We start from the raw sequence: 15,921 nt of genomic DNA on the forward strand, positions 1-15,921 counted from the left end.
TATTTTATGGAGGGGGTGGGGCGGCTGCAGGAAAGTTTTGTCATTGAACATGAAAAAAATTGAGGGAAGCTTTGCAATACTAAGCCTCACGTCATCCTGGCCAGTGTCCATGAGCACAAGGAAGATGTGTCTCGTGTCCTGACACGCTGTCCTTGAGCCAAGTTCATGAAAAGAGCTGAGACACGAAGAGTGTGGCTTAACCGCAGCAGACTGGCCGAGCTCCAGACCACCGCAGATTGTTGATTTCACAACAGAGACAGAATTTTAATTTTCTGTTGCTTGCTGGCTCTGACAGAATCCCCGCCCATGTTAACTATAGTTATGATGATGATGCACAGCTGCTTTGGGTCTGAATGCGGGCGCCGTGGTTTTGAGTGTATTTTTTTGCTTTCACTGGGGAACCACTTATGTAATACTCTAAAAATCAGATTTTTTTTTGTCTTTAAATGTCAAAGTCTTGGTACTGAACCTGCTGTTGGCCTCATGAAGGCGAGCTGACAGCAGGAGACAGTTGGTGTCCTGTCCTCATCTGTGATTTTTGCTTGCTGATGTTTCTGTTCTCACAGAGGGCCCGGGCCCCTGTTTGTGAGAAGGCTGTCTTTATGACAGCTCTCCGGTGCTTTATTGCACCATGGGAGAAGGCATGGCAGAGGGGGTGAGCCTGGAGCACGCCCTGCCACTCACTGGATGTCTCACTGCTGCCTTTCAACACATCACCAAAGAACACAAACAAGTTCATGGAGACATATTTACCCACCACTTTATATTACACCCTGCGATAATTACAGTGCAAGATTTACTCTGTGGGGAAACAAGAGTGGAAAACTTTGAAAGATAAGATTTGAGACAGGAATGAAAACAAATGATTACAATTCAAAACAAAGCAGGTTCCTGCACATGTTCAAGCTGTCTTCTTTGGAAGGAAATATAAATTTAAACACCAATATGACTTTGCAGTTCAGTCCACACAGTCAGGCAGTATGTGCAAATGCAGGAATTTAAGAGCGCCGCTAACTCACTCTGGAGTGGTCGACCATCACAAACCGTTCCAGGAGAGACTTCATGAGGTCACAAAGAAAACCTTGAAACACATAAAACCTTCTCATGTGTTGGCTCATTGTAGTTCGTCATTAGAAAAACACCAAACTCAAACTGTCGAACAAAAAGTGACGTTTTTATTTTGAGTAAGGAATGTATTTGGAGAGAGGACAGGGATGTAGTCCAGCATCAGAGCCCTGAAAGGGTAGGGGTAGTATCATAATGAGGGATTGTTTCACCTCGTAAGGGGCTGGAAGAGGTATCAAATTTGATGAAAACTTTATCACATAAACTATTCCTGGAAGAAAAAAGTACACTCCATCAGATACAACACGTTACAATGTAAAACAATACGATAATTTTCACGGCTTCATTGATAAATACAGTTCTAAATGTAAAACAATGCTTTTTGTCTTTTTAACATTTTTATTTATATTTGTTCATAAATGTACCTGCATCTAGTGTCAGCAATGCTCAGTGGATCCAGAGAATCTCCGTTATTCAGTCCATGATGATTTTGATAAAGATTATTTGCGGTGTCTGGCAGGGCGGGTGTGGTTGGTTAAATGAGACGGCTGAGGGTGTTTGTTTGCTGTGGAAGTAGCGGAGGGGTGGTGAGGGGTGAGCGTCCACCTGACAAGGTTTCTGCTGGCATTCACACAATAACTGACGCCTGTGGGCACAGCCCCGCCTCTTTCCCACCAGATCGACTTTCTTCGCTGCAGGAATGAGACACGGATACCTCCTCCAGGCTGAGACATATAATCTGGGCCTGTCAGGGCCTTTATCATCCAGGATCAACTGGTGTGCTGGGCCTTTCTCCACAGTCCCCACAGGCAGCAGAATACCTGCACACGCATTCCTTCGACACATCCCCGTCCCAAGAGGCGTATCGCCTGTCTTTTATGGTAGCTCAGCCTGTGATTGGAGGAATGACTGGAGTGTTGCTCCTCAGCATTGTGCAGACTGAAGAATTAGATAGCTGCAAGACTGCTGGTTTGGAGGGATTTTCTCATCCCTTGAGTGAAATGTCACATTGCTAATCAACACAGAATCCCTCTTGTAGTTTTCGCTCTGTCACTGTATTGTTGTTGGGGGTTTTTTTTCCCCACTGCGGAGGCAGTGACAATGTGACATGCTGAATGAGAGAAATTGCTCAGCAAGCTGTTTACAGCCCCCCAAGGATCTAGCAGCCCAGCTGAAGAAGTCCTTGGCTTGTTTTTACCAGCCTGCAGCCTACTGTAAGAGCCCAATCAAAGGAGGGTATGAATCAAAACAGCACAGGACTCTGATCATATCACTTGCCCTGCGACATATGTCTTTGTACTCTGTCTGACTGAATTGATCCTGGGGTGTTGGCTGGAATACCATCTTATGACCTGGCATGGCAAGGCATTGGAGCAGTATGTGATAGGCTACCTTCATGAGAGAGTTGACTTAAGGTCTGAAGAGTCCCTGACAGCCTTGAAGCCTCATTTCCCAGCCATCATGATTGTCTAAATGTAAAGGTCAAGCATGCGCAGCTGCTACTTTTCAAGCTAGAGTTTTAGACTAAAATCATCTTATGTTGAGAAATGATGGAGCTGTAGCCATTTTGGTTTTGTACTTTTTCTTTTAGTGTATATCACAAAGGGCGCTCAGCTACAATGACACCAAATACAAGCACGATATCAGTAAAACTGACTGAATTATGGCCATTTTTTGTTTTCTAAGGTCAGCTGGCTGTGGTGGATGACTTGAATTGAGTTAGCTTCAAAATGAAATAATTTGTAAAGGTGCAGCTTTAGATTATTTTCTGAAAGTTTGATTAAAAATGGCCTAGCGGTACATGAGTTGTTTTGCTAACAGGCAGACACAGTTGACTTCAAAAAGATAATGTTAGCACTTGAGCACTAGAGTATGCGTTGGGGGTCATGCTCAGCCACCACAACACCAAGCTTTAGCCCCACAACTGGAAAATTTACCGAGTTATGGCCGTTTTTGTGTTTTCTAGGTTCAGTTGGCTGCTGCGGCCATTTTGAAATGGTTGACTCAAAAAGATAATCAGTTGTAGGGGCACATTCAATAATTACTTTCTGCAGGTTTTATTCAAATACATCCAGTGGTTCATGAAATATTTTGCTAACAGATATACACTGTCACAGAAACAAGCAAAAACGTTGTTGCCCATCTTTCCTATTAGCATGGTTACAGTTCTACACCACAAGGTTAAGGACAGACTCATCCGATGCGATTGATGTGTTGAGACAAACACTTAACCTTATTGGATCCACTGCTGCATTAGTCGTGACTCATAAGGTCTGACGTCAGCATGTGTTCAGACTTGGACAAATGATTTATTGGCTTCTTTTGGTAAGTGTGGTCCCGGAGACGTACAAAGAATAAGTTCTTGATTTACTGCCTTACAATCACCTGTATATCTGTGCCCTTGTCCACCTCGGTTAATCACTTTGTGTAAAGAAGTGCAGGGAGCGTGCAGACATAATGCACGCAGCTGCACTCCATCAGGGGGAGAGACGCTCCGCTACATGTACCTACATGATTAACTTCAGTCTTCACATCACTGGAATGAAGAAAAGTTCAACTAGATTACTTCTGTTTTAATTTTATTTCCCTCTGTCCTCCACAGCCAGAAGGCCAATGTGAGGATGAAAGGTGTCCAAACAGGAAGAGGTAAAAAAAAGGTTTTGAAGAGCAAATGTACCTTTCAGCCAGCCGAGGATATAAATATGTCTGGAGGCTAACAGGAAAACATCAAATGTTTGATGACTAACTTTTGCCAAACTGAACCCAGACAAGAGCTGCTTCTAATGTTCAGCCCTCAGACTGACAGGTAGCTTCAACTTTTCTTAATGAGGTTTTAAAATATGCTAATCCTACTTAGACTGAGACCTGTGTGAAGGGTTGTGGTGTTTGTAGAAAACAAATGAATAATCAAACTTTGTCTTCTGTGCTGCTGCAGAGCACAGCAAACTTTGACTAAAAACGCCTTTGGCTGTTTTTGTTGTATTAGTCGGACTATATTTGCCTTCAAGATGGTGTTCTTATCAACACAATGTTTAGATGTCAAAAAGGGTTCATAGAGTGTTTTCATTGATGGAGCAAATTCCAGCATACCTGGATGCTGTGCCATACACAGACATCCACTCATGAGGGTTTAATTCCAGAAAAATGTGACACTTGAATATCTAACTCCTTCACTTTGTTTTCTCACGTCATTTTATTTCATTTAAAACCAACAAGCACTGCATAGTGCAAAACTGAACATTTGTTCTAATAGGAACAGAAACTGCATCTTGTGCAGCAGCTCTTGCAGGTAAAACCATGAAGGAGGAAGGCTCGATCAGTCCATAACTGAGGCATCCAAATATTTAGGAGACTGAAAAATAAAAAGACAAGATCAAATTTTCTGAAAGTCAAAATACCATTTGTCGTCTGCTTCATATGCGTTTGTTGGAAGTTGCATTTGAGGAAGTAAAGACAGTAGTAGAGTGAAAATTGTGGTCAGTTTGTCCTCCAGCAGTCTAAGTCTATAGCAGCATAACTAAGGGACAGCTCAGGAAACCCAAGCTGACCCTAACTATAGGATTTAACAAAACGGAGAGTCTTAAGTGCAGGCTTAAAACTGGATAATGTGTCAGCCTCACGGACAGAGACTGGAAGTTGGTTCCACAAGAGAGGAGCCTGATAACTGAAGGATCTGCCTCCCATTCTGGTTTTGGAAACTCTAGGAACCACAAGTAAACCCGCAGTCTGAGAGCAATGTGTTCTGTTGGGAAAATATGGAACAATAAGGTCTATAATATAAGATGGAGCTAGGTTGTTGAGGGCTTTGTAGGTTAGAAGTAAGATTTTGAATTCTATTCTAGATTTGACAGGGAGCCAATGGAGAGAAGCTAAAACTGGAGAGCTATGATCTCTCCTACTAACTCCAGTTAAGACTCTGGCAGCAGCAATTTGGATTAACTGAATATATTTTAAAGAAGTATTTGGACACCCAGCCAATAAACCATTGCAATAGTCCAGTCTAGACGTAACAAATGCATGGACCAGTTTTTCGGCATCATTTTTAGATAAGATGTTTCTAATTTTAGTGATACTACGCAGGTGGAAGAAGGTGGTTCTAGTAACTTTTTTAATGTGGGGGATAAAAGACATGTCCTGATCAAAATAATCCCAAGATTTTTAACATTAGAGCTGGAGGACAGATTAATGCCATCTAAGGAGGGAGAAAGACTGAAAAAATAATTCCTAAGGTGCTCAGATCCAAAAACCAAAACCTCAGTCTTGTCTGTGTTCAAAAGGAGAAATTAAGGGTCATCCAGGTTTTTATGTCTTTAAGACATGCTTGTAGTCTAAATAGCTGATTGGATTCATTGGGTTTCATGAACAAATATAATTGTGTATCATCAGCATAACAATGAAAATTTATCCCATGCTGTTTAATAACTTTACCTAATGGAAGCGTATATAAAGTAAAGAATATTGGTCCAAGCACTGAACCCTGAGGAACTCCATGACTAACTTTGGTGTATGACCAAGATTTACACACTGTGTAACAAGACACTGTGTTTTGGCTTTAACATCCCAGTTTCCATTTCTTCACAAATGTCTTCAGCAGTCAGCTTCCACACTACGTGTTTGCAGAAAATGCAGTTTCTCTCTGTTTTTAGTTTTGACACAGGTAACTTGATGTTAATGGGCTACTGAGGGTATGTTCTCTTTTTTTGTTGTCTAGGTCTGTGTTCGTAATACAAAGCTGTCAACTCAGACAACAAGCTCATCCAGCTGCGATGTCACAAACACTATCTTTCAAACTGTGTATTCTCTAAAGTTGTGCTTAAAACCATGGCCTGTGGTTTGAGAAGCGTGGTTGCACAGAGAGAATTTGGAGGACTAATGTCAGATTCCTTCTGCTCATCACAGGGCATGTTGGGGCCTCCAGCTGCTGCTTCATGCTCCTCTTTCGGTGCCACGCAATTATACTGGTTCCCACAAGGGCTCTGGTTGGGTGGAGTTTTAAGAAAGGAGCAGTCTCTGCCAAGAACTGATTCTCACTGAGCAGAACTCACCAAAACACAAACTCACAACTCACCAAAGCACAAAAGAAAGAGAGAGTTAAAACAAACAAACAAACAAAAAAACAACGCTGCTGAACAGGAAATACTCTAAATGTGAGGATTTGAGAGAGGGATTATTTCACATTACACGTTGGAAGACAGTGAGGAGTTTTCTTCTCTCACTTAACAATATATTCCCTTTACTTACATATCTGTCCATGCACATAAAAAAACATGGAACCATAACCAAAATTTGTGAGGTAAACAATGCAGCTAAAATCAAGTATTTGTTTCTGAAAGCGTGCTGCTTCAGAGCAGATGCTGCAGACCACGAGCTGACAGAACACATTGGTTTGTTCTGTGCCTGGAACAACAGAGTCGTTGTGCAGGAAAGCTGGTGATGCCTGGCACTGCTCACTTACTCCTTATTAAACAAAACAACTCACAAACTCACTTTAATCTATGGCCAACAGCGCCCTCTGGTGTCAAATATTGTTACTGCGTGCAACAAAATGTGAAAACCTGTCATAAATAAATACTGTAATTTGTTGCTTCTTATATTTGTACAAATGTATCAACACTTCAGGTCAGAGTTTATGAGACCGACTGACAATGAAAAAGGATGAAGCCAAAAAATGGTTTGACTACAGAAATAATAAGTTGTAGATGTAGATCCAACTATTTCTGAGAGTTTCAATAAAATCAGTTCACTGGTTCATGAGATACAGTTGATTCCAACAATGAATTGCTAAGTTTTAAAACAGATCTTGTGCAGTTAGGTTGCACAAAGAATATTTGTTGACTCTCATCTACTACCATAACAAATCTTATACCAATATCTAAATAATTTAGCACAATTTTGGCAGTAGCCTACTGAAATGTATTAACATTTGTGCAGAACTCTAATCTCTATTCCAACTTAATCCATTCATCCATTATCTACCACTTGTTCTGGAGTTAGGTCGTGGGGGCAGCAGCTTGAACGTTGAGGTCCATTCATTTCAAGGGAATGTTTTATACACACACATGCACCATGCTCTGTATCTTATGATATTAATATATATTTTATAACCTTTTCTGCTCCTTTACCATTATTGTGAATGATATAAAATGTTTCCATGATCTTTTGTCTACATTATAATCATTCTGGATATGACTGTCGTTAAGAAGATAGTGGAGAGGCCATCTTTATATTTTGGAGCCTTTTGAATGTTATGGTAGACACAGTGATTATTCTCCATAAGAATCCTTGAAAAATGTTCTCCACCAGTGGCTCCCTGTGTGCACCTTGTCCTAGTGGTTCTGAAACCACTAGGACAAGGTGCAGGGGGTGGGGGGCTCAGACAGGTGGAAGTATTGATAAGTTTGTACTTGTAAATGCATTGATCTTTTGTGATTGACTGTTCTCCAAAGCTTTGTAATAAATATGAAGTAGCCTACACCTGGTCAACAAAAAAGGTTAAATCATGTCATCTGGACCAGTTTCTTTAAGTGAGAAATCTTTCGTCCCCCCATCTGGAGGACTTCATCAGTCTGAGGCCTGCCAACCAGATCTGTCCCACAAGTGGCCTTCATTGCTGTGTTTCAAGCATTTCTCTCTTAAAGAAACTGGTCAATTAAATTCAATTCAGTTCAGTTTAGTTACATATCGCCAAGTCACAACAGAAGTCGTCTCAGAGAACTGAACTGAAACATTCATATATAAAAATTATAAGTTAACTTTATTTATCTGAGGAGCAGACGGCTTTGAATTTAGGAACCGTGAGTAAACCTGCAGTTTGAGAGTGAAGTGCTCTGTTAGGAAAATATGGAACAATAAGATCTCAAATATAAGATGGAGCTAGGTTGTTGAGGGCTTTGTAAATTAGAAGTAAGATTTTGAATTCTATTGACAGGGAGCCAATAAAGAGAAGCTAAAACTGGAGAAATATGATCTCTCCCACTAACTCCAGTTAAGACTCTGGCAGCAGCATTTTGGATCAACTGAAGACTTTTTAAAGAAGTACTTGGGCACCGGATAACAAACCATTGCAATAGTCCAGTCTAGATGTGACAAATGCATGAACCAGTTTTTCTGCATCATTTTTAGATAAGATGTTTCTAACTTGAGTGATATTACGCAGATGGAAGAAGGCGGTTCTAGTAACGTTTTAAAGTGAAGACGTTTGTTGGATGACGGACAAAACGTCTCAGCACAAAAAAAGAAACGATCCAGATGACCTGACTGAACACTGCTGGATTTTATACCTGGACTATTGAGCATGAACTTTGGTGGTCCAGATGACATGATTTAATCTTTTTTGTTGTTATCTACCTGGATGATTGAGCTTACAACCCCTTTTCCTACACCTGATCATTTTGGGAATCTCAACACTTTTTTTGAGTTCTTCTGGGAGGACACCAAGTGGGGATTAAACTACAACAAACAGATTTATTACCAAGTGAACATCTATGATGGTGATGCACAGCAACTTTGCAGTTGGTTTTTAAAAAGTTAACCACAAAAAGGATTGCAAAAGTAAATTAATGTATTATGTTTTCCAAGTGACAACAGGCCTGACACACATTTAATGTGTTGCACTCAACTTCAGCCCAAAGGAGTTCTGCTCCGTGCCTCTTTCCATTCTAGACTGATTGCTTCATTCTGAAAGTGCACATCTGTACAGGCGTCAGCTGTGATTTATGAACTGCCAGAGGGAACATAAAGACGTACTGGTCTGTGCTGTTGTTGTTCTGAACTGTTTAATGAACGAGCCTATATTCTCTCCAGGTTGTTCTGGGTCTTCTTTCAGTTGGAGGTTCATTCATTCAACCTTAATTTATACAGGTTAGTTCCCATTAAGCCTCGCAGACTCATTTACAAGAGAGACCTGTTACAGAATACAAAGTAGATAAGGAAAAGAGAATACGAGAGGGTGGAGGAGGTAAAAAAAAAAAATCATATCTCACATCATGTCCTGGCCAGGGAACAGTGTGAAAGTTGCAAAAAAAGACCTCGCAACATACAATGACATCATAATGCATGTAAGAGCCAAAATGACTGCTATGTGTTGCGTTGTTTATGGTGGCACAGATGTTCAGATTTGTCCAACCCTGCAGGTAATTGCGTGAGGGGCGTGGTCACATATTACTGAGTAGATCTGCGTAATAGCATCAGGTGCTGGATTAGTAGGGTCTCTTGCAAACTTTTCTGTTGACCGTCACTGGAGGACCGCCAGTTTAAAAACGTCACTTTTGATCGACATCTTTTTCAGTCAAACTGATCAACATGTAAATTAATTTGGGGAGTGGTGGCGCAGAGGTTAGAGAGGTGGGCTTGTGATCCGAAGATCGCCGGTTCACGCCCCGGCCCCGACAACATCAAAATTGTGGGTGGGGTAGGTGAAACACCCACACTTGCCCCCACCCTCATTCGCCCCACTCTGGGCCCATGAGCAAGGCCCTTAACCCCCACCATGTGCTCCCTAAACAGGTCTCTCTTGAAAATGAGTTCTCGTGGCTCAATGAGACTAACCTGGATAAATAAAGGCTAAATGAAAAAAAAAAAAAAACATGTAAATTAATACAGACACTGTTTGCTGGACGGCAAAAGTAATGGTGTTAGTTTTAATAAATACACAGAATACAAGGTGGACTCAGCATGGATTAATGGAGACGCGTCACAGAGCAAACTCTACTCAGCCGGCAGCGACTTTTTGTGGATTGAAGTCGCTACATTTAGTCAACAGAATAAGTATCTTACAGCAGGCATCAGAGCACTGAAGAGGATTTATGGATGGATGGATTACACTGTGGATCAGATCCTCTTTTTGATACGCTTGGACGCTACAATACATTTATGCATGAGGAGGTCAGCAAAGGCGGTGAGTTGTTCGTGGACACTGCCAGAAAGTTCCATAGTTCTGAAAAGATGGTGCAGTGTCTATCAGTGGCTCAGTTCTGATAAGGCCCACAGATGTCCTCTGGAGAGGGGGTTAGGATGAGGGGAGGATCAGCAGACCGTTATTATTCACATAACCTCTGGGAGAAATTTGAGATAGCTGGCCTGGTCAAGGCCAAGCGGGGAAGCCAGATTTTATAACAATTGTTTTGGGACTGGCAGACTCTGCTTGATTTATTTTCTTTTTTATGTCTGCCTTTAAAAATTCTGCTTTTGTCTGCAAAAGACATGCCTGGAAAACCTCCTTATGATGTCTAAGGACAGATGCCCAAACCATCTCAACTGGCTCCTCTTGTTGTGGAGGAGCAGCAGCTCTACTCCAAGTCTCTCCTTTATAGCTGAACTTCTCACTATATTTCTAAGGGAGAGTCCAGACAAAGAAAATTCATTTTCCTCTTCACCCCAACAGGCCAGCACAGCGTCTGCAACACTGCAGAAACTGCAGAGATCCATCTGTCGATCTCAGTGCTGCCAGAGGGCTGTTTTGTTTTGCGACCTCAGGATTCTGTCTCTGCACTTTGCAGATGATGTGGTTCTGTTGAGATCTTCTCGCCGTGATCTTCAGCTCTCATTGGAGCGGTTTGCAGTCGAGTGTGAAACGGCTTGGATGAGGACCAGCACCTCCAAATCAGAGGCCATGGTCCTCAGTTAGAACAGGGTGGACTGTCCTCTTCAAGTTCAGAGGGAGGTGCTGCCTCAAGTTGAGGTTTCTGTTCATAAATTGGGGAAGAATGGAGCGTGAGTTTACACACACTTCTAGTGAAATATAAAATGGTTTCACTCAACTAGACCAGTACATTTTCTCATGTGAGCTAAAAAGGTTTCAAGATTTCCTGATTTTCATTGTACCCTAGTAAGTAGTGATTTTCTACACCTGTAAGAACAACTTTAGTCAATCTTGAGTCTCCTCTGACAAACTGAAAAGTGTAAAAAAAAAAAAAAACGACAATAGATCATGTAAAACATGTCACATTTATTCATCCCTTTTCTCAAAAAATATTGTCCGAGGTTGTCCCTTTGATAGAATCAGAATTTTAAAATTGAGGTGAAAATGAGTTTAACACCTGTTCTGTTCACTTCATTATAGACTGTGTCCCTCTTATTATGTATATATACATATATATATATATATACATATATATATATATATGTCTGAGGAAAAACAACTGGTTGTGAGTCTTTACTGAATAGGTGACAAGCAGTGGTTAGTTAAAAGTTGTATTGTCGTTCGTGTAATTCATATTTGTAGAAAAATTGTGTTGAAAACATGAAATTAAGTTTAAAATAAACTTTTTCTGCAACAATAAACTCTGCCTCCCCCTGCAGGAAACTCATCCTCATCCTTTGCCACTGCAAGAAAAATCTCTAGCTCTGCCCCTGTTGAGACCCCCCTCCTCTTTCCATATTGTTGTTGTTGTTGTTTTTATCTGTTCTGTGTGTGTCATTCTGAATAATTATCAGCCTGCAGGTCTTCTGTAGGAGAAGCGGCCCTGCTCATCCTGCAGAGATCCAGGGAGGCTGTAAAACACTCCCACCCACTGAGGATACACAGAAGTACCCTCACTCTCCCACCTCCCTCCCTCCCTTCCTCCCCTCTCCCTCCCTGAGCTCAGCTGTAACAGATCTGCTCGACTCAGACAAACCATCGCATCTCAACAAGCCACCGAGGAGGGAAACTTCAAGAAGCTCATCACCTCACAGCTGCCTCCTCCCCCTCCTCTCATTCCTTCTTTTTATCCTCCTCCCTCGCAAAGATGCTGGAGTTCCGACCAAAATGGACGAGGCTGCTGTGTTTGTCGGTGCTGTGTCTGTGTATCTGCCTTCAGAGGGAATCAGACGCCAGGAGAGCCCCAAAAGTCCCACGTTGTCCTGCGACCTGCTCCTGCACCAAAGACAGCGCCTTCTGCGTGGACACCAAGGCCATCCCCAAGAGCTTCCCCCCCGGGATCATCTCCCTGTGAGTCCAGATATGAGCCTCCACCTGAAGCGTCCTTGTTCATATAAGCAGGGTGCAGCGTGGGCAGCATGCAGGCTGGTACATCACTGATGTCACCACAGTTATGTAATGATGCAGGAAACATCTGGCTGTCTTTGGATGAATTTAAAGTGAATTTAAATGCTTCTCCACATCAGCCTAGCTGTACCTGGACAAGGTTTTATTCCTTCACATGACTTCATGCTTTTCTCCTGTCCTTCTATTAACCTAATCTGTGTGGGGATGTCGAGTTTTATTTAAGACTTTAGTTTTAAAAGCCCAAACAATGACTGCAAATGACACATTGGCAAGAAAACATCTGTACAAAGCAACAGAGGCATTGTTCTAATGTGCAACTCTTTCAATAACATTTAAACTACTTTCACATCAAACCATTAATTGTTTCAAAAATAATGAGATAAGTTGCATTTTCTATGAAAACCAGAGTGAAATCTGAAAAATGTTGATGCTAAAATTGAGTTTTTAAAGTTATGACAAGCAGAAATAGAAGCTAAAGTGGGCTGAAAACAAGGATAAAGCAGCAGAACAGTAGCTAAAAGCTATAAGCAGCAAAGCAGTAGCAAAAATCAGTAAAACAGATGCTAAAGGACTAATTAACAAAACAGTAGCTAAAAGCAACAAAACATGCTAAAATTAAAATGAGTGAAACAGTATAACTTAGCAAGACAAATGCTAAAATTAAAATGGGCAAAACAGCAGCTAAATGTGGCAAAAGAATAACTAAATTTAGCAGAACAGTCACTAAAAGCAGCAATACATATGATTAATCTAAAATTTGTAACATGTGTAAAAGTAACAAAACCAATGTCAAAAGTGAAATGAACAAAACAGCAGATAAAATTAGTAAAATTGTAGCTAAAAGCTAAACGAAGTAAACAATAGTAAAAATAATAAAATAGTTAGGCAGCTAAAAGCTAAAATAAGCAGAAGACAATAAAATGAGTAAGTGTGCTGAAGTAGATTGTCAAGGGAACAATTTATGAAAACACTGAATATGTATTTCTATAGAGTTTTTTTTTTTTATTAAATAAAGTTAAACATTTTAAAAAGTGTAAATATTACAGTAACCTGAAGTGTTAGCACATTATTGATCAACTTTAATGTTTTGATCAAGGGAGGAAATAGTTAAATAGCACAAAACAATGTACAGAGGAAAATAGGAGAGTTAATGCTGATCTAGTCCCAGAGAGGAACACTAACAATAGATTCTCTCGCTCCCTGCAGGAGAACGGCTTCTCCTCAGAGAGATGTGATCCTGACGACTGCACAGAAACACTGTTAATATATGGAGCACAAGTAATGAAGCTGCAGAGAAGTTCTGCTTTACTGAGAGGGTTAGGGAAAAAAAATCAGTCCATTTCACATTAACCTCCATCACCTGTGGATGTAAAGTTCAAACAGTGAGAGAAAATCAGGAGCAGAGGCTGATGATGTCCTTGTTTTATAACAAAGACAGGAAGTGGAGACAGAAGTTGACCTGGTTTTAAAAGATGAACCTTCTGAAATGATACTGGCGTCACGTGGCATAACAAGGCACATTATGTTCAGTGTCTTTGCATTTCGCCTGGCGTTCTTCTGTCTTGTCATCACGAGGACATGTCTGGTGACTTTTGTGCTTTGCGTCTGAGCAGGACGATGGTGAACGCAGCCTTCACAACTATCGCAGAGGGAGCTTTCTCCCACCTTCACCTGCTGCAGTTCCTGTGAGTGCTCCGACAACGCCCCATCGTTAACAATGTTTCTGCACACACAACATCACAGGCGTGTTTTATGAGACAACAGTGAGAGGACTCCACTCCAAACCAATGGTTATTGAACACAGTGGTGACATAACAGTAAAGAGGCCAAAGTGTCTCTGCCAATGACTGACTCCCTTCAGCTCCGCACGGACACACACAGACTCCACTGTCTCCACTTTAGATGCTGTCATCAGTGTGTGTGTTGTGTGAGTCGCTGTGTGTTCACTCCAAATGAACTTATTGTATCGTTCAAAACCATTTGCTTTATATTAAGTGATATTTATGTTAAGATAGAAAACTGTTTAAATTCTCTCACGTCTGACGTTAACTCTTATTAACGTTTTATTTTCTTCAACAGGCTCCTGAACTCCAACACCTTCACTATGATTGCAGATGATGCATTTGCTGGTCTTTCTCACCTGCAGTACCTGTGAGTGTGCAACTAAATGCTAACTGAAGGCCTAGCATTTCTTAAAGCAGCATTTGGAATAAATCATTAAGTCTATCATGTGTAACCTTGCATGATCTGTTAGATGTGTTGTAAATAAATAACTCTCAGCTACTACCACACCAAGTTTTAGCTCAGTTTCTGTAAAATTACCTGAGTTGGTCATTTTTGTGTTTTTCTTAAACTAGTCAGCTGTGACGGCCATCTTGAATTGGAATGACCCCAAAGGCTATTCTGTTGTAGCTAATGATTATTTACCCAACGTTTCATTGAGATTTTTTTTGGTGGAGAAACTTTGCACAACCGTAGCAAACACACATGCACATCGCTCTGCCTTCGTCTTCAGCAGGAGAAACAGGTACATCTAAAAAAAATAAGGACATGGTAAAAAAAAAAAAGTTCAATATTTCTTGTCAGTCACTTCAGAAAGTGAAACTCATTATATTACATGTAGATTCATTAATTATAGAGTGAAACATTTCAAGTCTTTATTTCTTCAAAGTTCATAATCCAGGTAAAATATCCAACAAAGTTAAGTCAGATCCTCTGGACTTTATTTATTTATTATTATTTTTTATTATTGAAATGTTTCCTCCTTCATCCAAAGGACTTCATCAGTCTGAGAAGCCACAACAAACTCAGTCCCATAAGCAGCACACTCACAGGCCAACCAGTTTTATGGTGATAAGATGGTTTCTGGAGTCCGCCCTCTCCCCCGTCGACTCCTCTGAGGCAGCCACAGCCAAAGTGGTTCAAACCATCAAAGTTCATGCTCAGTAATCCAGGTAAAGATCCAGCAAATTTAAGTCAGGTTCTCTGGACGGTTTCTTTTCTTTATTTCTTGTATATTGATGATTATGGCTTACAAATAATGAAAAACCAAAATTCAGTGTTTCAGAAAACTTGAACATTATTAGAAAATTAAAATATTATATCCTAGACATGAGCTACAAATGTCTCATTCCTCAAGTACAGCCAGTCCTGAACCAGAGACAGCATCATTCAACTTTTATTTAGACTGGTTAATCCCATTGAGCCTTGGGAACTCATTTACAAGAGAGACCTGATTTCTTAACAAAGAGTGATGACAACAGTGGATAACAACAGCAACAATAGACAATCATAAAATAGACATAGGCATACAAATTTAAGTTTCTCTTCTTTTTCTTTTTTTTACAAATCCAAACAAAATAGCAACCAAAAGGACAATCAAGAGGAATGGTAGTAAAAAACAGCTAGATTATGAGGTGATTTAGAAAACTAAAAACATAACATGTCTGCATTGGTCCCTGTCAGGAGTCCAGCAGATTCTTAAAGCCACTTAGAGAGGTCAAGGTCAAGAGCTTCAAATATTTTTGTAAGATATTTCAGGAAACAAGAGAAGAGTAGGAGAAGGCCCTTTTGCCTAGTTATGTCTGCACTGAGGGAACACTGCAGGTAATAATGTCCTGAGAGCGCACGCTGTAGCTGCACTCACACAGAGACATGTAGGAGGAGATGTATGAAGGCAGCAGACCAAGAAGTGCTTTAAAGATGAAAATGTACCAGTGAGAGAGTCTGCGTGAAGTTAATGATATCCACTCAACCAGTGAATACAGGGTGCAGTGATGGGTACGATAATCACAGCCAGTTATGAATCTTAGTGCACCATGATAGACAGCATCCAACATCTGCAGGGTTCTTGTAGGAGCGTTCATGTA

General features: G+C 40.8%; 1 protein-coding gene across 2 annotated transcripts in view; it reads left to right on the forward strand.

The window, feature by feature from the left end:
• The first annotated feature begins 11,688 nt into the window (after positions 1 to 11,688).
• The window catches only part of lgi3 (leucine-rich repeat LGI family, member 3), a 10,632-nt gene continuing 6,399 nt past the window's right edge, over positions 11,689 to 15,921 (forward strand). Inside the window, exons 1-3 of one of the 2 annotated variants that reach the window (XM_037680574.1) lie at positions 11,689 to 11,995; positions 13,666 to 13,737; positions 14,132 to 14,203. In XM_037680574.1, the coding sequence (XP_037536502.1) occupies positions 11,793 to 11,995; positions 13,666 to 13,737; positions 14,132 to 14,203 (347 nt within the window). In that variant the 5' untranslated portion in view covers positions 11,689 to 11,792. The remainder of the gene's footprint in view (positions 11,996 to 13,665; positions 13,738 to 14,131; positions 14,204 to 15,921) is intronic. The other variant, XM_037680575.1, reaches the window with a different exon arrangement.

This window comes from Nematolebias whitei, chromosome 8 (assembly GCF_014905685.2).
Source record: "Nematolebias whitei isolate Nwh7 chromosome 8, NemWhi1, whole genome shotgun sequence".
Taxonomy (NCBI): domain Eukaryota; kingdom Metazoa; phylum Chordata; class Actinopteri; order Cyprinodontiformes; family Rivulidae; genus Nematolebias; species Nematolebias whitei.